Below are 23,572 nucleotides of genomic sequence, written 5' to 3' on the forward strand. Positions count from 1 at the left end.
ATATATACATATATATATATATATATATATATATATATATACATATATATACATATATATATATATATATATACATATATATATATATATATATATACATATATACATATATATACATATATACATATATATATACATATATATATATATATATATACATATATATACATATATATACATATATATATATATATATATATATATATATATATACATACATGTATATATATATATATATATATATATATATATATATATATATATACACACATATATATATATATATATATATATATATATATATATATATATATATATATAAATATATATATATATATACATATATATTGTTGCGGATTCGCGCCCGCCGGCGTGCTGACGGCCACGTAACTCGAATCGCGGCACGTCGTCCACCGGACGGACAATCCAGTCGTGACCCTCTCGGACTAACGCCGGGAACCAGTCACGGGTGGACCTTTCGGTCTCACCGCGATCGAGCCAATCGGCCCCCGCGTGGGATAGGGTTGCTCGCCAAATTCGACCTACCTAAGTACCCACACGGAGGGTAGACCGGGCGATCGCACCTCGCCGCAGGTCGACTTCGGACACGGGCCACTTAAGCGACCCGTTCCGTACTATCGGGATAACCGAGCGGTGTTATTCGTCGGCCTTGACGGTTCGATTAATTATCGGGCGTCTTAGCCCACGACCAACCCTTTACGTGAAGCAAGATGGGGATTCAATGAAAGAAATGACGAAGCGAAGCGGGAAAACAGTTCAACAATAAGCACATTTATTTCACGATGAACGGAAAGCACACATATACAATTCCACCAAAAGCACATGGAAAAGAAGAAGACAAAAAGCAAATGCAACAATGCAGATCTAATACCGACTACGCGAGCACACGGCAACACTTATACAATTTTACTTCACAGACGGCGCCGACAACACACATTCCCAAAGCAAAAGAAAAGAGAACCACCCTCCAGGATGAGGGGGTAGGCGGGCCTGGGGCCGAGACCGTGTCGGGCCTACCCGTCTGATGATGAGACGCGGAGCGGCGGTGGTGCCTCAACTCCGCGGGCCTCGCGGACAGTGTCTGGTAGGGGGTGGGAAGGGGGCCCCCTTTTGTCGCACTATCTCAGCGCGGGGGGAAACAGGAGGGGGTTGCTGATGCTCAGGGAAAGGAGGATTTCACAAAATCGCGGGTCTCGCGACGAGCGTCTCCACCACGACCTCGGTCGCGCCGCCGGCCTTTCTCTCCGCAGTTCCCCGAATCCGACGCGAGCACCCCCTCAACCGCCTTCTCCGCCGCCGCCTCTCCACAGCTCCGTCCTCTTCACTCAGACTCCGCGAACTCCCAACTGCGAACTGCCACTTCAACTCAACTCTTCCTCCGCTTCCAACTCAACTCTTCCTCCTGCGAACTGAACTGCCTCGACTGATGAACGCGGCCCCTTATATCCCCCGTGGCCTCGCTCCTTCATCTTTGACCCTCTGCCTCCAACCTTTCACCTCTCTTGCTGGCTCCCCATTGGCCCGAGGAAAAGTGGGTGTGAATGCTTTTTGATCCATGAATTTGCATATAGCGACTGCCCTCCAACGCCCTGGAGGCGGGGCCAAATCGCCCCTCGCTCACCGATTGGACGGAACAAAAGTGGGCGTGAGTCATTTTTGATCCGTTTTTCTGCGGAAAGTCCGCGATGCTTTTGAACACGCTGCTCGGTGCGCGCCCGACACGAGTCCAGCATCGGTACCCACGAGTGGCGCGAGATGACGGTGATGCGATGGTGGCGAGTTGTGACGGTAAAGGTCGTGGCGGTTGTGGTGAAGCGGCGTTGTGGTTGGTGGTTGTTGTTGTGATGGCTGTTGAGACGTGGTTGGCGGTGGTAATAATGGCGGTTGGTCCAAAATAAAGATAGTAAAAGAAAAACGGCTATCCTGAAGAGTCGCAGCCCTCATGAATGGCATTTATTCCCTCTAGACAACGGGTTTGGGCCTAACTACACATATACTTACCGAGATATCTCACCTAAGGGACCTAAATGGTGGTTTGCGAATTTGGTCAACCACAACACTACCCCCTCCCCTTTTTACAGACTCGTCCCGAGTCGTCAAATTTTCGTGTGCCAGCATGTGTAGTTTTCCCCTAGTACATTTTACCTACGGATCCCTGAGTGCGACATTCATGGTATTCGTGTCCCCAAAATAAATAACCTAAGGGCTGAGTAACTACCTAAACAAACTCACTCACACGGACGACTTAAATAAAATTGCCGGCGCTAAGACAAACATGCCGGGGGCGCACTCATATTTACAGTACATCTTAACCTTAACTTACAAATTTTACACTAAACCATGGCCCAGGATCAATGAGCTCTGCAAAAAGAAAGCAGTTAACAGGGAGCCAGGCTGCTCGCATGCAGTCTCTGGCTCAAAACAATGCAGGTGACAGGGAACGTGGCTGGCTGCTCACACGCAGTCCAAGGCCTTCCTTTTTGAACTGAATGCAGTGAACCACAACGGTGCATGGGCTGCACAAATGCAGTCTCCGTGCCAGCTCAAGTGGCACACGCAATGAACACTACAAATGGATGGGTGAATGGATGGACGCAAACACGGTGCACGGGCCGCCACTGCAGGCCCGTGTTGTAGCTGCCAACAGGGCAGTTCTCGCAGCTTGCAAACTGTTGCCTTGCGGATCCTGGCGCACATGGAAATGAACAGGGGGGGGGGGCAAAGCAAAATTGAACGGGGCTGGTGAACGTGGGCAGTGGGCATGGCATGGCAAAGGCAGCAGGCAAACACAGCCCGCAGAAGAAGGCCGCTGCAGGCAAACACAGCCGGCAGATGAACTGGCCGGCACAGGCCTTGAAGAAAAACAGCCAGCAGATGAACTGGCCGGCACAGGCCTTGCAGCACAGCAGCTGCAGACGATCCAGCCGGCACAGGCCTTGCAGCACAGCAGCTGCAGATGAAGTTGGCCAGCCTTTGCCGTTCCGTGGAGGTTGGTGGAGGGAGTGCGGTGGTGCTGGCCACTTGGAAGGCGGGCTCGGACCTACCTACCTGTCTCCCTCCCACCTATCGCCTTTGCCTGTCACTGTACATACCCACTCCCTTAATTTGTCAAACCCCAATTTAGCCCCAACTTAATTTTTTTTTTTTAACTCCCCACTATAAATCGTCCCCTAACCCCCTTTATCGTCTTTGTTCGGCTAACCTATCCTGTCACCTAGCCTACTCCCAACCCCTACGTTCCCTTCCCGGAGGGGAACAAGGGAGAGCTAACGTCCTGTGTCGAGGCCCAACTCAAGCCTCAGGATGGCCTCCCCAGAGTTCAGCGATCTATAACACAAAGTGGGTCCAGCGGCCCACAACGACAGCGAGGGGATGGATGGTGCCGAGGGGTACATCTCCTAATCTACCCTAACCATTTAACTGTTAAACTACCCCGGGGCTTTCAACAAGCGCCTCTCGCTTATACTATTGGTTCTAACAACCCAGATTCCCGTCGCCTGTGTTGGTGTCCTCACAATTTCGGGCCTCGCCCCCCAATTTTCTCTCCGTGCCCTCACACGGTCTCATGGCTGGGACACGTGGCTCCCTTTGGCAGGCACGACCCTCTGCCGATTCTCCCGCTATGGCACCCCCGGGCACTACACTGCCTCCGAGCCTACCAGCTCCCTAAACACCGGGGAGTGCCCCCCATGGCACCTCCCCTGAAACGCACACGTGGCAGGCTGGCCTCCCAGGCCCCTTCCCGAGGGTCACCCATGCCCACAACACTGCCCACGCGGCTAATGGCGCCCCGGGCCCCCGCACCAAGCAGGCGCACCCGTGCCCACTACGCTATCCCGGCCCCCCATGGGCCCTTGGCCTACCACGGCCGACTAGCCTGGTGCCCGGGGTACCCACTCAGCGATACTCACCTTTCGCAGCCACGCTCCCAGCCCGTCAACAGGGCTCCTGCACCCCTCCAAACGGGTTTCGAGCCTACACTCCCACCAACAACAAAACGACCTCCATTTTTAAATTTAACTAACCCCCTAACTCACTTTATACTGACCCCGGGGTCCCTTGGGCGGGAGTCACTCCTCCCCCCAATCACTCATCGCACTTTACATTCCCCATTCGCTCCACACACACAGACCCGCTGGCCTCACTCACTCAACAAGCACATGCTTCCACTTCACTCACCAACTCTTCAACACACACACCACTGAACTCTGCCATCCTTCTATCTGCATCCCCTAACTAACTCGTGCTCCCACGTCGTCCCTTAAACTACAGCACGTTCCTTTTAACACTACGTAGCTAAACTACGTCCCCTCTACGCATTCACAAGTCTGTCCATGTCCTCAAATATCCCAAAAATTATTTCCCAACCTAAATCTCGCTATCATCCCTCTAACTAATCCATTCCACGGACTCCATGAGGACTTACCCCTGCCCCATGAAGTCGGTCTAACTAAGCTAACCCTTCCCCCTAACTAGTTTCCATCCTGTGCCAAGGTCAAGGGGGTCTTCCACCCCTTGCCCAGGAATCCTGTGCACCCGAAAGTGAGGCTTGCTTTTTTTTTTTTTTTTTTTTTATGCGCAGTACCAGCGCGGCAACTCAGAGCTCGCGCACTTTGCACCTGCCCGTGACGTCATGCAGCTGCACGTGTTCCTCGTCCCTCCTTGGACGGTACCATCCGGCAGGGATACCCCTCCTGCCGGATTCCAACCCCACGTGCAGCCATGGCGTCACCGTGCGCATAAAAAAAAACACAAGCCCCACGTCTCGAGGGGTTCCCCACGCGAACACATGTGCTTTGCCCGTTGGAGCTTAACACACACGATCGCGTGGAGAACCCGTCCGGTCCAAATCCGTAGTCCTGCCTAAACTTTGTCCGTCCGCGGGATCGGCAAATCCACCGCGTGCGTTTCCGGACCGGGACTTCACTCTCGCAAGCGAGCACGTGGTGGTCTCGTGCGTTGCACAGCACGGACCTCGTGCTCACTGCTGGGTGAACCCGGCACGGTCCCCGAAACAACTACAGCCGCTACTCGGCTTTCTTTCTTTACATGTCGCCGTCGTCGCCATTCCACCCACGCACACCTGCGTGTTACGACGCTCACACTCCACTCCATTACATTCACACCGGGAGACGCGGCTGCGTGCTCCCGCATGCCAACCGACATCTCCCTCACATACCGCTCTCTCACACACACGGTCTCCCTTGCACTCGGCCGTTCACTCACGCGTGCCTCACTACTCACACAAACCATACTACTCACACACGCGGGGGTACTCATCCGCGGTTCCTCATCCACACACCGTCCCTCACTCACACACGCGGGGCACTCACCCGCGGTGCCTCATCCACACTGGCCGTTTCATCCACACACACGGCCTCACTCACACACGGTGCCTCACCCACACACGCGGGGGCACTCACCCGCGGTGCCTCATCCACACTCCGCGTGTTGGGAAGCACGTACTCCGGCACCATCGCCACCACACCACTCACACACGGGGTCGCTTCCACACACGGGGACGCACTCACACCTTGCACCACACACACAGGGACAACCACACTGGGGATTCGTGTCCCCACAAGGGTCTCCGGGGCCTCTATACCCCCCAAGCTCTCCGTGCACCTGTCCACAGCACTCCTCCCCTCGACCTCGCAAAGCACGACCGAACTCACCTGGTCGTGACTCGCCTCAAGGGGGCATACTGCCTCCCCTCGTTCCTGGAGGAGGCCATCCAGGTGCTCGCACTGGGTCCCTACACGCTCCGCGAGCTCACCCCCATTGTCCTCCACTACCTCCGTGTGTGTGTGTGCGTCACTTACCCCGTCTTCATCGTGTAGTCTTCCCTCTATCGTTCCTATCTCCCGTGTCTCTGCCAACTCTTCACCCTTTACCTCCCTTGTCTCAACTATTATTTCCGTTGTCGTCACCTCGTGTCTCGTCTCACACGTTTTGGTCTCCCCATTTAATTTTTCCCTTTCGGTCATCGTCACGACCCTCGCCCAACACGTTCCCCGAATTATTTTTTTACCCGTCTCCACCGCGGGCCTGTCAGCCGCTGCACCCCCTTCCAGCTTGTTCGCTCCAACACGTGGAGTCGCCATTTTGAGTTCCCTGCTAACGGCCTTCATGCCCGCCTGCAGGCATCGGCCCATGTTCTGCGTCTCACCCCGCAGCTTTTTCGTTTCTTCCTTCATGTTTGCTTCCATTCCGTTTATTTGCTTGTTTATTTCGTTTTTCATTTCATTTGTATTTGTATCCATCTTTTCGTTCATGTTCGCATTTATCTTCGCTGTCATTTCCGCATTCATCTTTTGTGCATTCGCATCCATCTTTTGTGTATTCGCATCCATCCTTGCTGTCATTTCCGCATTCATTTGTGCCAGCATGGTGAATAGCTGGGCCATGTCGGGTGCGCTTGGGTGAGCCGTTTCGGCAGGGGTTGGGGAAGGGTTTTGGTGGAGAGGGGGAGGGGAGGTGTCATACACCGCGGCCGCTGCCGCACCCATTTCGGGCTCTGGGTTCAGTTGGGCGAGTCCGTGTTCCTGCACAATCAACATTTCCTGCACGGGGATTCCATCCTGGACCATGGACTCTACACATTCTACATCCATTTCTAATACCCCCGGCTCCCGCTCGCCTTGAGACGCCATCTTGCTTCTCTTAAAGGGTTAATTTGAATCGCTCGTAATTTGGAGGGAATCGGGGGTCGCTTCTCTCACCCCTGGACCGATTCCCGTGAATTTAGCCGGAGACAGGAGAGCCCGTTTTCCCGTTCTCCGTTACCAGTGCCGTGAGGAGGGCGATGGGTTTGTATCCCACTCCTGACACCAGTGTTGCGGATTCGCGCCCGCCGGCGTGCTGACGGCCACGTAACTCGAATCGCGGCACGTCGCCCACCGGACGGACAATCCAGTCGTGACCCTCTCGGACTAACGCCGGGAACCAGTCACGGGTGGACCTTTCGGTCTCACCGCGATCGAGCCAATCGGCCCCCGCGTGGGATAGGGTTGCTCGCCAAATTCGACCTACCTAAGTACCCACACGGAGGGTAGACCGGGCGATCGCACCTCGCTGCAGGTCGACTTCGGACACGGGCCACTTAAGCGACCCGTTCCGTACTATCGGGATAACCGAGCGGTGTTATTCGTCGGCCTCGACGGTTCGATTAATTATCGGGCGTCTTAGCCCACGACCAACCCTTTACGTGAAGCAAGATGGGGATTCAATGAAAGAAATGACGAAGCGAAGCGGGAAAACAGTTCAACAATAAGCACATTTATTTCACGATGAACGGAAAGCACACATATACAATTCCACCAAAAGCACATGGAAAAGAAGAAGACAAAAAGCAAATGCAACAATGCAGATCTAATACCGACTACGCGAGCACACGGCAACACTTATACAATTTTACTTCACAGACGGCGCCGACAACACACATTCCCAAAGCAAAAGAAAAGAGAACCACCCTCCAGGATGAGGGGGTAGGCGGGCCTGGGGCCGAGACCGTGTCTGGCCTACCCGTCTGATGATGAGACGCGGAGCGGCGGTGGTGCCTCAACTCCGCGGGCCTCGCGGACAGTGTCTGGTAGGGGGTGGGAAGGGGGCCCCCTTTTGTCGCACTATCTCAGCGCGGGGGGAAACAGGAGGGGGTTGCTGATGCTCGGGGAAAGGAGGATTTCACAAAATCGCGGGTCTCGCGACGAGCGTCTCCACCACGACCTCGGTCGCGCCGCCGGCCTTTCTCTCCGCAGTTCCCCGAATCCGACGCGAGCACCCCCTCAACCGCCTTCTCCGCCGCCGCCTCTCCACAGCTCCGTCCTCTTCACTCCGACTCCGCGAACTCCCAACTGCGAACTGCCACTTCAACTCAACTCTTCCTCCGCTTCCAACTCAACTCTTCCTCCTGCGAACTGAACTGCCTCGACTGACGAACGCGGCCCCTTATATCCCCCGTGGCCTCGCTCCTTCATCTTTGACCCTCTGCCTCCGACCTTTCACCTCTCTTGCTGGCTCCCCATTGGCCCGAGGAAAAGTGGGCGTGAATGCTTTTTGATCCATGAATTTGCATATAGCGACCGCCCTCCAACGCCCTGGAGGCGGGGCCAAATCGCCCCTCGCTCACCGATTGGACGGAACAAAAGTGGGCGTGAGTCGTTTTTGATCCGTTTTTCTGCGGAAAGTCCGCGATGCTTTTGAACACGCTGCTCGGTGCGCGCCCTACACAAGTCCAGCATCGGTGCCCACGAGTGGCGCGAGATGACGGTGATGCGATGGTGGCGAGTTGTGACGGTAAAGGTCGTGGCGGTTGTGGTGAAGCGGCGTTGTGATTGGTGGTTGTTGTTGTGATGGCTGTTGAGACGTGGTTGGTGGTGGTAATAATGGCGGTTGGTCCAAAATAAAGATAGTAAAAGAAAAACGGCTATCCTGAAGAGTCGCAGCCCTCATGAATGGCATTTATTCCCTCTGGACAACGGGTTTGGGCCTAACTACACATATACTTACCGAGATATCTCACCTAAGGGACCTGAATGGTGGTTTGCGAATTTGGTCAACCACAACAATATATATATTGGCTACTATTACCCCACTGACTATGACTGGTGAGGCCAGATTGTATATATATATATATCCCGCTAACTTGACAAAGCATATATATAACATATATATATATATATATATATATATATATATATATATATATATATATATATATATCTATATCTATATATATATATATATATATATATATATATATATATATATATATATATCCCTAACTTGCCAAAGCAGCTGGCCACAGATTGAGTCTCATCACAGCACTTACTGCAAAACCTGTTAGCAACAAGTGTTGTCTTCCACACAAACACATTGTCTCTGCCCTGCTGATCACCAGTTTGGAGATTTGCAGTCAGGAATAATAAATTGAATGAAAGGAGCACACTTTCAATGAAAGGCCCCTCGATGTGACATGACACTGATGCCGTACACATAAATTATGCCGACACATTACCTCCAAACAAGGATGGCATCCGTGTTGCACTCAGGTCTTTGACGACTGAGTTTTATGGTCATGACTGCTGTTATGGTCACGAATAAATGAAAGCAGAGCTGCTGATCCAGATACAAATTATAACAAGTCAATATATATATATATATGTTTTTTTCACATTTGCTCAGGCTCTCAATATAGCTAAGTAGTAATTGAAGGAGGGGTAGCACACCGGAAATGAGAAATGAGACAAGAATGTGGCATGTAAGGTTATTTATGAAAAAAAGTATAGATCTCAGAATGCGAGAACAAGAGTAGGTGGGCTGTCACCATGAAAGACGAGAGTGTAAAGTTTAGATCGGCAGGATATGTGCTTCACAAGCAGAACAGGAGGATAATTAGTGGAAATGAGCAGACAGCATGGAGAGAGGAAGACATATTTTGAAAGGATGAGTCAATGACTACATTTGGCCCCAAGAAGCTCTTCAGACAGAGGTTGAAGGGATGGACAAACGGGGGCAAGAACTGAATAAAGTCGAGCAAGATAAACACACATATACCACCTCTTGCCAAACCAAACCTCTCTTCTGATGAAACTCAGATGATCCAATTCCGCATCCACACGGCTGACAGTTCCATCTTCCTTGAAGACGTGTGAACGTGATTTTCTCCGCTGAAGGAAAAGACAGTACTTGGCTCACCGAACAAATGATCTTTGTTTTCCTCCGTTTTCCTCCGTTTTCCACATCCTGTTGGCCTGATGGCAACTGATCAAGACTTTTCTCTCAAATTAATCTTAATGTAGCTTTGCACTAACGATGGAGGAGGCCGTTTATAACAAGGCGGTGTCATGCCCATACGTTTTAGTTTCCGAGGTCCTACCAAGAGCTGATAAACTCAAGTTGAGACTGCGGATTGAGGAAGGTCATGAGGTGAAGTACTTCAAGTAGCCACAAGAATGGCAGATGGGGCAGAGAAAGGAAATCGAAGGAGTTGAAGTACAAAATGCAAAGATTATGGGAGAGGATATTTATCTTCAGCAATGAGTTGGAGAACGAAAGTTGAAGAATCAATGAAAAACATGATTTTCCTTTCCTATTAACTAAGAAGGGTGAGGATGCATATACGACGAAGATAATGATACCCCTGCCTTGTGTTTGTGACCCAGGTGTTTTACAAGGCGGTGCCAAGGCATGATGGGAATGTAAGCGAGAGAATCCGTATTCTGTACCTCCCTGAAACGTCCGTGCGTCTCAAAGGCCTGGAGGGCTTTACCCGCTATTCTGTTCGCATCATTGCATACAACACTGCCGGCCAAGGCCCATCCAGCAGCATTGCCACTGGGCGGACACTACCCGCTGGTAAGTGATGAGTAAAATGGGTCGGACCATGATGGGACAGCATGACAGAGCAAATTCTTTCTGACAAGATATAATGTATGGTGTGAAATGAAACGGTAGTTTGTATTCCTTTCAAGTAGATCAAGAACTAGAGTGTGTGAGTACTGCATACATTGATACAGTAGGATATAAAAATGGCCACCATATACCTTACACATGTTCCTCCCCCTCTAGCTCCGTCTGCTCCAAGCTTTCTACACTTCGCCGATGTGCTCACATCATCGCTGAACGTTTCCTGGGGAGAACCTGCTCAACCAAATGGTCTCCTTGAAGGTTATCATGTACTTTACCACCCAATCGCTCATGTACCTGGTGAGATTGCCATGAATGTGCGTATTCGGTTCGTTATTCTGACTTTGTGCTGAATGGCCATCGGCATTTTAAAATCGTCAAAGTTTCTCGCTTTTATAGTTCACATTGTCATCTTGCGCAATGCAAACAGCGCTTTGCAGTCTTTTGTTTTCCCACAAATACAAGTTAATACGTGGGCATGGGAGAAGGTAATTATGCGGATTGAGCAGGTGATCCGTGTTCGCAATCAAAGCTACCTACTGCCAGTTTAAACATTGAGTAGGTGATCCCTTCTCTCTGTTGAACAATGCACCACAAGCTGTTTTTTTCTGATAAATAAGGAAAGGAACTAGAAGGGCACTCGGCAGAGCGCATACCTCTGCCACGTAATGCCTGATCCACGAGAACATATCGGGCCCAATACATTTTTGAAATATCGTGCTATACAGTACTATATCAGTTTTGATGGTGAACAATCGCCTAAAAAAAAAAAATTCTCACATCCACATCTCGATTCGGATCTTCACCAAAATCGAATCAATTTGTCGTAACACACCCAACCTGTCCACCGAGATTCATCCGAATCCACAACTTTTTGAGATATCATGTGATACGTATATTGTTTTTGGCCCTATCTCTCAATGGTGAAGAATCACTTAAAAAAATTCTAGTAGTCTGATCTGGATTCGGATCTGCACCAAAATCTAATCAGCAGATCGTCCTCATCAAACACCGAACCTGTCCAAAAAATTTCATCTCGATCCATCCACAACTTCTTGACATATCCTGCACACAGACAAACAAACAAACAGACAAGCCGTTAGGTGACATGGGTGGTCGCTAGACTGAGGTGAATTTGAAATATGTAGATAAGATAACACATCAGATGGCATTTTTGCCGTTCGTTGTTCCATATAGGAACATGACGAGCAACTGTCCATTCATCATTTGTGTTCAATTCCCTAACCCTACATTAGGGAATCCCAATGCGAACGTTGGGATGAAAGCGTATAGTACTATAATTGCATACTAGTCATACAGTTTTTGACGGATTGGGCTGAAAATGTTTGACAAAGAGGTTGATTATAGTGCGCATAAAAGCGCAGAAACCGATTTTTGTTTTTCGGATTTTTTCAAAAATTTCAAAGTCCCGTTGCTAGGCAACGGTGGCGTCCATAGCAACAGTGCTCAAAAGCATACAACTCGATCCTGGTATGAACCTATCAGTCAAGTTTCATCAAAATCGGTTGACTCCTCTGGCCTCCAGAGCTATCCATTACATACAAACAAACAGACATACAGACAGACGGAAAACCCGAGAATAAGGGTCGTCTAGCGATCACCCAACAGGAAGGGGTGAAAACATGGTAACCTCCTTCACCTTCGGTGGTGGAGGTAAAAATTACCTTTGTTTGGAAAAATAAAATAATTTAATGAGCTGTGAAAAAGTCCATCTCTTTGTTTTTCGATTTAAACTTTTATCTCTGCGATTAATATCTGTGAAAAGCATTGTTTGTTTGTTTTATTTTTTTATTTTACAGGATCTAAGGCTCGGAGTGTAGTTAACACACACGCACGCACACACACACACACACACACACACACACACACAACCACTGAGCTTGGGGGCAATGATGTCACTTCCTGGGGCACTCTGGGTCCCAGCGACGTCACAACAATGGCCCCGCCTTTCTCACCGCACTCAGCGAGCCATTTCCTCATGAGCAATTTCCTCCTCCTCATGGATGCCATCCTATTGGGATTGTTCAAGCTCTTCACCTTTTAAACACTGAACATCAAGTTTAAAGTCCTGAAATGCTCGTATTTGTTTGTCATTGCTGGAGTGGTAAAATTACCTGAAGTTCAGCGAAATGTTTTTGACGAAATAAGAAACTTACTCAAACGATGAGTGTAAAGTCGGTTTGAAAATGAACTTCAAGGGAAGCCTACACTTATCTACCATCCACCGGTACTATTTATTAAAAACTAGTGGATATACCTGTCAAGGAGGGGTGAAGGTTTAGTATGGGATTTGATTGGATGGTAGTGTCATGGAACAATAACAACAATCCGTGGCGGTTAAACTCGAGGCGCTGTCCACCTCAATGCCATTAGACCATGTGACGCCATCCGGCGTGACGACCGCTTTGAGAAAATACTTTTGTCAGCGCCGAACATAATAAATTGAGTTGTAAGTAAATGCAGAGACCATAAGATGAATATTGTAAGACTTTCTTATGCTTACGACGTTTGGTGACGGCATGTGAAGTGACATGGGCGGTGTATTTGGGCGGTGTATAGGCAAGTGACAGCTCTGCATAGGAAAAAAACAAATAACCCGGGTTACATGCATGAAGCAAACACATACCTACTGCTTATAATTCAAAACATCTCACTGCACTGGAAAACGTGGGGACACGAATAATGTACTGGAAATGGCGGAGGCTTGTAATACCTTCCCCCACCTGGAGGGGGCGTGACACGATACACATTGAGATAGAAATTAGTGTCCCAAACCCCCACCCCCAACCTCGCAATCTACTCAAGACCACCGGCAAACATAAAAACACCCCTATACATTAATTGGGGTCATGTTGATCCTATGTAGCAAGCCTGGATGTAATTGGGCCTGAACTGTAGGAGTTTTGTGACAAACAAACAAACACCAGTCTGTGAATTATCGGAAGGATTATCTATATATTAATACTGAAGGACCAATGTTGTGCTCCTCCTAGCAGTCGCGTCACGTCTTTCTCGGTACTGTGACCTGAGAAGTTTTGACACAGTGTACATCAAAGTAGACACGTGCACAAATCAGGGGACTTCTTCACAAGGAGTAGTGTGCACCAAATATGTCGTGGACAAGGACGTTGTGTAGGCCTCATTAGGTAAGGCCGTGGAGTACATCGACTGGGATCCGGCTCTTACAAAGGCCGCCACTGGTTGTCATATTGGGCTCATGGAACGGAATCCGTCTGTGACGGGGGTTTCGGCTAGTTATTATTATTAGTCTCACCCCAAAGGAGAAGCGAGACTATTGCAACACCCCTGTCCGTCTGTGTTCATGTGCGTGTATCCACGTCTATATATTTTCGCTTTTAGAATGTTTTTCTCTTCAACTGCTCGTCCAATCGATGCAAAGCTTTTTAAACATAGGAGGGACTCCTGGTGGAGAAAATTATATTGATAATTCTGATGTCATAAGTCACATGGTGTGGCAGCCATATTGTATTAAAGGAAAAAAAATTGGACATGTTTTTCTCTGAAACCGCTCAACTGAAAAAAAGTGAAGCATGGAACGTCACAAACTCCCCGGGGGGGGATATATGATGATAACAAGGATGTAATCGGTGAAGTGGTTTTCCAGCAAAATTGTTTGAATCGAAATCCTTACCCGAAAAATTTGAAACTTTTTATATCTGATCAACGACTCGATGCGAGTGAAGAATTTAACGATGTCGTTGGTCATGTGGTCTGGAAGCCAGGATGGAAAATACAAATGTAAAAAAAAATTCTTCTTCTCCAGAACCGCTTAACAGACTGATGCAAAACTTCATACATATCATCGATTAGCCGTGGGAAATATAGTTTGAAATTTAATTCATATTCACATTCATTGATGTCCCCCCCCGGGGGATTATCGGAAGGATTATCTATATATTAATACTGAAGGACCAATGTTGTGCTCCTCCTAGCAGTCGCGTCACGTATTTGTTTACAATTTAGCTTTAACGTGCCCAAAAAGTGGTCAATAGATATCCTAATAATTAATTAATAATCAATAAAGCAATGGATAATAGCAATGTATGTAACATAATTGTATGGATAGATGATATGGGTATATGGGCCATAATAGTAGCATGTTCAGTTAACGATGCTATTTTTGGTCAGCATGATCAGGCAAGGTGAGACTATGCGCTCTTTGAGTGCCGTTCTAGTTTATTATTGGTAATCATTCATATTACCGTGTTTTGATTGAATATTAATCTTTGTTGATTGAATAATCCATTATCCAAGCATATTGGGGTAAGTGTGGTATTTTTTTTTTCATATGGGTCAGCTTCTTGTATACTTCTTACGATTAAATGGCACAAGACATTTGCACGTATTATGAATAATTTGATGTGCTCAGTTACATCAAACTTTTACGAATGCACAAATAATTTGATAAAGGAAAAACATCTTTCCTCCATCAAGAAAGTTTAAAAAAACAATATGCATTCCATCCATCCATTGGGACCACACTCTGTGCAGAGCATTGGTGCTGCTGAAGCAGACTCCTTAGCGATTGGACACAATACTGGACGGGTCACTACTCCGACACGGGATACCAGCAAGCTGCCACTCATTTTGCTGACCTCGGAAGGATGGCAGGCAGAGTTCACCCCACCTGGTATTAATTCAACAGCCAAGTGGGGTTTGAACTCAGGATCATGGGATCCCAAGCCCACCACCCTAACCATTAAACCAACACCAGGCATAATATGCATTGTGAACATGCATATCCAACCACTTTATCAATTATCTACTGTATTGTTGAGATTTCTGGGTGATGTATCCCAACAACAGCACCTGAACAAAGCAAGCATCTTTATACATAAAACTGAAAATCTGTCTGGGGAGTGGGTGGGGTGGGAAGGTGTAGGGTGAAGCCTCAGTCAACCCATGTCAGTACATCTATTTATTAATTTGTTGATTTTATTCATATGCATCATTGTCTGCTTGTCTGCATCATTTTCTGGGGGCACGGCCGTGCCACTGGTGCAATGCCCCATTACTGGAATGCTGGTATTCGTTTTGCCGACCTTGGAATTATGACAGGATGAGTGATCCCCACCTGGTGTTAATTCAACAGCCAACCAGTGACTTGAACTCAAGAAGCTAGGATCCCAAGCCAACCACCATCACCGTTTAGCCAACACCAGGCCTAATACATCTATTAATGACGTATTATATGACTTTGATATGTCCATTTATTACGAACTATAGGAACGTACCTTTTACACCTTTAGACACTTGTGTACCCCTTTAGACTGCTTTAGACTCTATATACCCTTTCGGCCTATTATTTTTGCATCGCATGCAGGATGGTTGGCCTCTGTATTATACTGCCTCCTATTTCATCTCGTACCCTCTGCTCTTTCTCTGCTTTATGCCCCCAGGTTTCTACTGGGCGCTCACGGTCAACTATCATCAACCCGCTTCTGGTGAAACTACCTAAATCTATGATTACGGCCGACTTCCTCTCATTCGTTCCTCTTTTTCCCCTCCCCTTGTGGAACTAACTTCCTCATTCTCTTCAATGCTGTTCTTCCCTCCAGCTCTTCAAGACAGCTTTTCAACACCATCTCAGATCATCCCCAATCCAAAGCCATGATCTTTTCTACCCCTCGCTAACCCCACACCCCCAACACACTCCAAACTCTTCTCCTTCCAAACTTGCAATTTTTCAGTCCTGAGAGTTTCCTTCTGTATCCATCTCATCCTTTCCTGTCCCCCATTATTCCTCCCCACGCTCATTGTTTGTCCAAGTCTGCCTCTATCTTGGCTTTCAACTCTGTTGTTGGTGTTTTTTCCCCCCTCTCTCTACTGTTCCTTTTGTCCTGTTACATCCTGATCTGTTCAGTGTACTCGCTCCTCCATGAGCCTCCACTTTGAAAACAAAAAAACTCCATTCTTTTCCAGGTTATTGTCATTTATTCCACTCTCCCTCACATCTTTTTGTTTGTTAGTTGTCGGTTGGTTTATTACTTTACTATTTCATCCCCACTTTCCCCTTCCTTTTCTTGATGTGTTTTATTCAGCTTGTGTACAGCTTGTTCACCCCCATGTGTCCGTCTCCCCCTCCCTTTGATCTCACTCTCACTTATACTCTGCCATTGGTGTTTCCTTCTTTCTATTTATTCCCTTCCATTCTAATCGAGCTCTTCCATGAGCCTCGACCATGTATACAAAAAAGAAGAGAATGGTGGTGAATGTAACTGCTACATTTACACTTATAAGCAACGACCAGTAAGTCTTGTTTACTCATGCCCTTGTAATTCGTGTAAAACTGTGCTGATGTCTCCAAAGGTCCATGTCCTGCAAATAATTCATGTAAATGCATGATTTTTTTTAAAAGAAGGATGGATCAATATGCCTGGTTAGGGTGGCAGGCTTGGGAACCTCGGGTCCTGAGTTCAAATCACACTCAGCCATTGAATCAATACCAGGTGGAGTTGACTCAGCCTGTCATCCTTCTGAGGACAGCAAAATGAGTACCAGCTTGCTGGGATGATTGAGCCATTCGAGTATCCTGTGTTGGAGTGGTGACCCGTCCAGGATTGTGTCTGATAGCCCAGGAGACTGCTTCGGCAACACCAACGATCTGCACAGAGTATGGTCCCAATGGATGGATGAATCAATATCGAAACTAAAACGGCACCAGGATTAACAGTTTGTTTTGTGCGCCACCGATAGGCCGGATCTGCATCCGGACCATTCGTCCTTGTGACAAACCAAAATCTAATTGGCGTGTTCTTGTCATCAGCTACAGTCCCTTCCTCATCCACCAAGTTTTGCTATAACCCGTCCACAACTTTTTGAAATATGCTGCATATCGTTTTCGACCCGATCTCTCAATGATGAAGAATCACTTTAAAAAATTAAGAATTATCAGATCCTGATCCGGATTCGGATCTTCATCAAAATCTAAACAATTCTTCCTCGTCACACACCAACCTGTCCACGAAATTTCGTCCAAATCCACCCATAACTTTTTGAGATATCCTGCGAACAGAAAGACAAACACACAGTAGTGAAAACATAACCTCCGTCCATCTTCGGTGGCCGAGGTAATAAAGAACGGATGAAAAAGGTATGTGTTTGGTGACATCTTGAAGTGAAGTTCAGTCACTCAAACTTTTGAGCCTCACCATCAGCCATTTTCTTTCTTGGGAAAACCATATATCCAAGTTGGCCTAAATGTCAGCCACCAACTGGGCATTGTAAATGATGTGGTCTTTCCTTAGCAATTATGAACTCGTATCAGCTTAGAAGACCTCGATGGAGTAATGCAATCCTCGTTTGGCTGGCTGGTCTCCCTGCCTCACACTTTGCACTTCTCGGTGCCGTGGAAACCAAGACCCTCAAAATAATTTTCTCCTACAGCCCGAGCATGCAGTTGAGCATCTGTTATTCCAGCATTGCAGACAGGTGGGTGGTCTCTCTATCTTGTACCGCCTCCTTTATGGTCTCCCGTCCTCTGTTCTTTCCTTGCTCTGTCCTCCTCCCAGGGTTATGCAGGGTGCATGTTGTCTGCCAGTAACCCACTTCTGTTGAAACTTCCAAAATCCAGGTTTATTGCTCACTTCCACTCATTTGTTCCTCTTTTCTCTCACCTGTGGAAACGACTTTCTCAGTCTGTTCAATCGCATTCTTCCCTCCAGGGCATCAAGATTCACCACCACCTCATGTCACCCTCCCCCCCCCCCCAATCCACACTCATGATCCTTTCTACCCTAATTAACTCTCCCCAAGCGTGCCCCTTCCTTTCCAACTCATTGTGCTTTCTCCTTTTCTCTTTTTCTCCCTCGCCATCATTTTTTGGTTTAATTTCTGTTTCATCCTTGGTTTTCCCTTCCGCTTCCCGTGTCTGAGCTTGTATCCAGCTTGTTCACCGCATGTGTCTTCCTCCCTCTTCCTCTTGATCTCATTCATCCTTCAATAGTCCCTCTGTTGTGTCTTTCTAGAATCCAGCTGTTAGTGTGTTCCACACCTCCACTGCCCTTTCCACCTTGTACTGTTATGTTCTGGTCAATTTTGTGACTCTTACATGAGCCTCAACTTTATATACAAAAACATAATGTGCTCGATATTTATGCAGCAATAATTAATTAATTCGATTCGAGACCCATGCTCTTGACAGACCTCCAGGAGGATATCACAACGAGCTGAGAAACATTTCTGTGGTAGTACCACAAGGTACCCCTCCCCTTCCACAAGGAAGTGTGTGTGTGTGTGTGTGTGTGTGTGTGTGTGTGTGTGTGTGTGTGTGTGTGTGTGTGTGTGTGTGTGTGTGTGTGTGTGTGTGTGTGTGTGTGTGTGTGTGTGTGTGTGTGTGTGTGTGTGTGTGTGTGTGTCATTCATAGAAAAATACAACAGCACTTGGTAGAGTGCATACCTCCACCAGGACAGTTTACATTTTGGATCCCACTGATAGACCGGATCTGGATTTGGATCTTCACCAAAATCGAATCAATTTTTCCTTATCACACACCCAACCTGTCCACGAAGTGTGTTGGAATCCTTCCATACCTTTTTAGAATATCGTGCTATATATAAATGTTTGGCCCAATTCCAGTATCCGGATCCAAATCTTCACCAGAATCGAATCAATTTGGCCTTGTCACACACCCAACCTGTCCACAAAGTTTCATCCGAATCCGTCATTAACTTTTTGCGATGTCCTGCTCACAGATAACATCGGTCTACCTTCGGTGGTGGAGGTAAAGAAAAAACCAGCTGTGCCAATGTCGACCAAATTTTGCAAATGTGCTGGGTCAAGGTCAAGTCATGGAGCACACAAAAATATTCCCCAACTTCCCCCCCCACCCGCCCCCCACTCCACTCCCACAAGGAAATTATTCAAATGTATGTGTGCGTATACATCTGAAAATCATAGAAATAAACGACAACATCAGATTGAGGAGGAACTGACATCAAAGAAGGAAGTGAGGCAATTTGACCCATCCTTGCCGTGGTGCACTCCCAGGTTAATCTCTCCTGCACCTTCAAACATCAATCTTCTTGATGGTTTCCTGAAGTCCAAATAACCCAATCTTGATCAGGTCACCAAACTTGCTGTAAAATAAATAATTCGACCTTGTATCTCATTCTTGGAACATTTTGAGCGCCCCTCACATGAAACGCGGTGCCGTCGAGTCTATTTTCACCTGATCTTTGGTAATACAAACGGATAATGCAGAAAAATAACGGCTGATCCCAATTGGGAAATATACGCTGGAAGCATTCGTGTTATGCTGTTTTCAATTTCTCAAAACGAATTTCCGACACAAAGCACACATCATTGCGGCGCTATGAATGTGAAACGAAATGTATTTGTCCTGGCAAAACTAATTCAACAGCTTTTGTAATATGTTTCTCCGTTAGGACCACGGAAACAACGTGGTAAATCGCTTGGAATCTGGAAAATGGTGGCACTTCCAAGATAACCTCAATAAGTCCTTTGGAATTCTCAGTGCTTCCGTCCTGAGCTTTGAGCCACGCTTACAATACAGAGTTGTCACTGTTGAAAGTGATGTCTCATTTGCTGACGTTTTATATAAAATGATTACGATTTAATCTCAGCCGTTTTTCGCCTTTGCCAACATGTAGCATTACCTTGACAACCGGAGTGACTGATATTTATTGAGAAATTACAATATCACAGGGAGCAGGTGTCACATCTGCCAGCCATTCCCTCATGGGCATTGAAGACGAGGGTCGTCTGAAAAATTACGTCACCACATTTGTAACTTTTTAAAGAAATGGTCTCGGTGATCACTAAATTACACAAATACCGTTCCATGATGTGTCTGGTGAATATCATGTTTCTCACTATATATTTTTTTTTTACGTGGTTTAAGCCTCATAGTTGAAATGACACACAGTGCAGTCATTTCCCAGGATATTCTGAGTAGCAGTGATATATCAACAATGGTACCACCGTTCTCACCGCACTCAGCGGGGCATTTCCTTGGGAGGAATTTCCTCCTCCCCATGGATGAAAACCTATGGAGATTGTCTGTGCTCTAACCTTTTATGTCTCCTTCTCTTCCTCTGGTCCAATTGGTTCATCTGATCTGTGCGTGTGAAAGTCAACATCTTCTCTGGCTATTCTCAGAGAGCTGCCTCAATGCCGGGAAGTCTATCAGGTTCACTCAGGCAAATTGGCAGGGATGGCAAGCAGCCATCCTTCTTCAGGACTGGTCTCCAAAATCTACTGCCTCTGATGTTAACTCAGCCTGGGAATTCTTCCACAGAAACCTGCTCCCTCTCCTGCACAGACTAATTCCATCTCGTCTTCAATTATCCTACCCCTCATCCCACTCATGTTACGCTGAATCCTGTGCTGATGCAGTTGCTCTGAAACAACTTGTCTTCTCTTCCTGAAAGGCAAATCTGACCGAAGGCAATCTCAGTGCATTCCAAAAAGTCTGCAACAACTGTTTGGCCACTCTCAGGAGAGCCAGAACAATATCTGTCCAACCTCAAGAATTAACTTTCAAACTTGTCTCCCTCCTCGAAAACCTGGTGCTGCCTTGTCAAGTCTTTCTGCAGAGTATGCTCCAACTCCATCACCTCCCTCTCTTCAAATGACACCACAGCCGACTGCTTGTGAGAAGGCTGAATGCCTCATTTCTGTATTTGCTTCAAAATCTTGTGGCCCCAACCCCTCTCTCACAGTACCCATCCTTCCATGTTGTACCCCACTGTTCCTGGACTCTGTGTCTTTTTCATCTGAGAAGGTAGAGAAGGTTCTTTCAGCCCACGACTCTGAATCCACTACTGGACCGGACGGCATCAGCTCACATGTCATAAAAACCTGCACTGCTGCTCTCGCAAATCCTCTCTCTGCCCATTTCACCTTGACCATTTGCGCTAGGTCGTCTTCCATCTGCTTATAAATCATTCAACATCACCGCATTACATAAAAAAGTGCACCCCTCAACTACACACCAATGAGCTTACTTCCAATTATCAACAAGGTCATGGAATCCATTGCAGTTCACATGAAATCCTCCTTTTTCTCCAACAACCTCATCTCAGATCACCAAGATCACCAGGTCACTCCACCGTGGACATGCTGTTTCCACTCACCCAACAATGGATGTAGGTCCTCAATGTCAGACTTGAGATCAAGGCCATCTCTCTGGACATATCTCATGCTTTTGATACAAATTGTATCCACATCCTGCTTTGCTCTCCAAACTCTCTGCCTATGGCCTCCAAGGCCAAATCCATACATGGCTTACTGACTTCCTCTACTCTCATAGCCAACGTGTGTCACTCAAAGGAATCCTTTCATCTCCTCTCCCTGTCAAGGTTGGAGTGCCCCAAAGCAGTGTTCCAGGCCCAGTACTTTTCCTAATCTTCATCAATTATCTCTCTGACTCTCTGGAAAATCCTCTTTATCTATTCGCTGATGACTCCACCATTTGCCATGACATCTCTCATCCTTCAGACAGACAGGCTGTATGCAGCCTCTTCCCTCTTTTCAGACCTTAAAAAAAAACATCACAAGCTGGTCAAACACTTGGAAGATGTCTTTCAATCCTGACAAATCCTACACTCCCACTATCTTTCTCCAAAAGGACCATCTGTTAAACTCTCCTGTCTACTTTTCTTAACAATCTTCTTGAGAAAATTCTGTCAAGTCTCACTCTCTGCCATGATCTTTCTTAGGCAAACCAGATTTCGAAGTTGGCCTCCAGAGCCAGCTGCTGACTAAGCATCCTCCATCATACAAAGTCCTTCCTTGGTATACATGAACTCCTATCCACCTACAAGGACTTTATCCGCAGCTTCATTGAGTACTGCTGTCCCCTCTCGGCTGGCTCCCTTGCCTTACACTTTGCTTGGCTTGACGCCGTGGAAACCAAGGCTTTCAAGATCATTAGAATCTCCCGCGATGAAGCTGAGTCTATTCTCCTATCACTTTCCCATCGCAGATAGGTTACACCCTCTGCTCTTTCCGTGCTTTGTTCTTGATCTCCCACAGGCTTCTGCAGGGCTCACATGGTCCACCATCAACCTGTTTCTGATGAAACGACTTAAATCCAGGATCACTGCTCACTTCCACTCATTTGGTCCTCGTTTTCTTTTCCCACCTGTGGAATTAACTTCTACATACTCTTCAATCTCAGTCTTCCCTCCAGGTATTCAAGGCAGCTGTTCAATGCCATCTCAGATCGTCTCCAATCCTGAACCATGATCTTTTTTACCCTTGTTAACCCCTCCCATATCCCTCCTCCTCCTCCTAATTTTCCAGTTTTCCCTCGTTAGAGTTTCCTTCTCTATCCATCTTGTCCACCCCATGCATGTATGTTTTGTGTCCTGTTTTTGTCTGTTATGTCCTGATCCATTCAGTGCACTAGCTGTTCCTTGAGCCTCGTCTACATATATATAAATAGAAAAAAAAAGTTCAACATCAAGCAAGGAAGCAGCACATTCCATGATTTCAGGGATTAAGATAATGGCGCCTCATATCGAGGATGTGGCCAAGGCAGAAAGCTGGCCACAGGAAAGGAATGAAATCCAAACTCAAACTGTTGTAATTTCTTCATAAAATAAATTTTGCAACGAATCCTTTGGAGAAAGCGGGTTGCATCTGATGAATGGATCATCACAACCACGTCCATTGCATCAAGGACACCTCCGAAGGAAGACTTCTTGCTGCACTGTGATCGAGTTGTTTGAGAGCTGAATGCAGTGCATTGAAGAGGAGCAGAGATCATGTTGAATAACTCGACATGAATTAGATTTATCGGTAGCACGATGCGTATTCTGTAGGTTGCGTGAAAGAACTCTTGAGAAGACTCTTGGAGAACCCCGCCTTTTCAAACACATCCTTTTCAAAGGATGCCATTGTGCCCCTGTACCCTGGCCTATTTACAAATTCCTGGCCTTGACCTATAGGAGCGTACTGCATTCGCAGAATAGCTGCACCCCTGTAAAGATGCAAACTGCAGATAAAATCTGTGAATGAATCCAAATCGGATGTGCATGCGCTTGAAGAAGGGTTACCATGCCTTTGGCTGATTTGAGGAGCTTCTATGACACAGTAATTAAGACGTTGATATACTTGTGAATGTAATAGGTAAAA

At 47.1% G+C, this 23,572-nt stretch overlaps 1 protein-coding gene and 1 long non-coding RNA gene across 2 annotated transcripts in view; one reads left to right on the forward strand and one right to left on the reverse strand.

The window, feature by feature from the left end:
* The window catches only part of LOC147009723 (protein sidekick-2-like), a 956,293-nt gene that overhangs the window by 877,797 nt on the left and 54,924 nt on the right, over positions 1-23,572 (forward strand). The window contains exons 37-38 of the mRNA XM_085861602.1: positions 10,185-10,377; positions 10,591-10,728. Coding sequence (XP_085717728.1) covers positions 10,185-10,377; positions 10,591-10,728 — 331 coding nt within the window. The remainder of the gene's footprint in view (positions 1-10,184; positions 10,378-10,590; positions 10,729-23,572) is intronic.
* Positions 1-23,572, reverse strand: part of LOC147009725 (uncharacterized) — a 138,459-nt gene that overhangs the window by 77,131 nt on the left and 37,756 nt on the right. The window lies entirely within an intron of this gene.

Source organism: Eptatretus burgeri, chromosome 17 (genome assembly GCF_056783735.1).
Source record: "Eptatretus burgeri isolate ZD-2024b chromosome 17, Ebu_testis_v1, whole genome shotgun sequence".
NCBI lineage: Eukaryota > Metazoa > Chordata > Myxini > Myxiniformes > Myxinidae > Eptatretus > Eptatretus burgeri.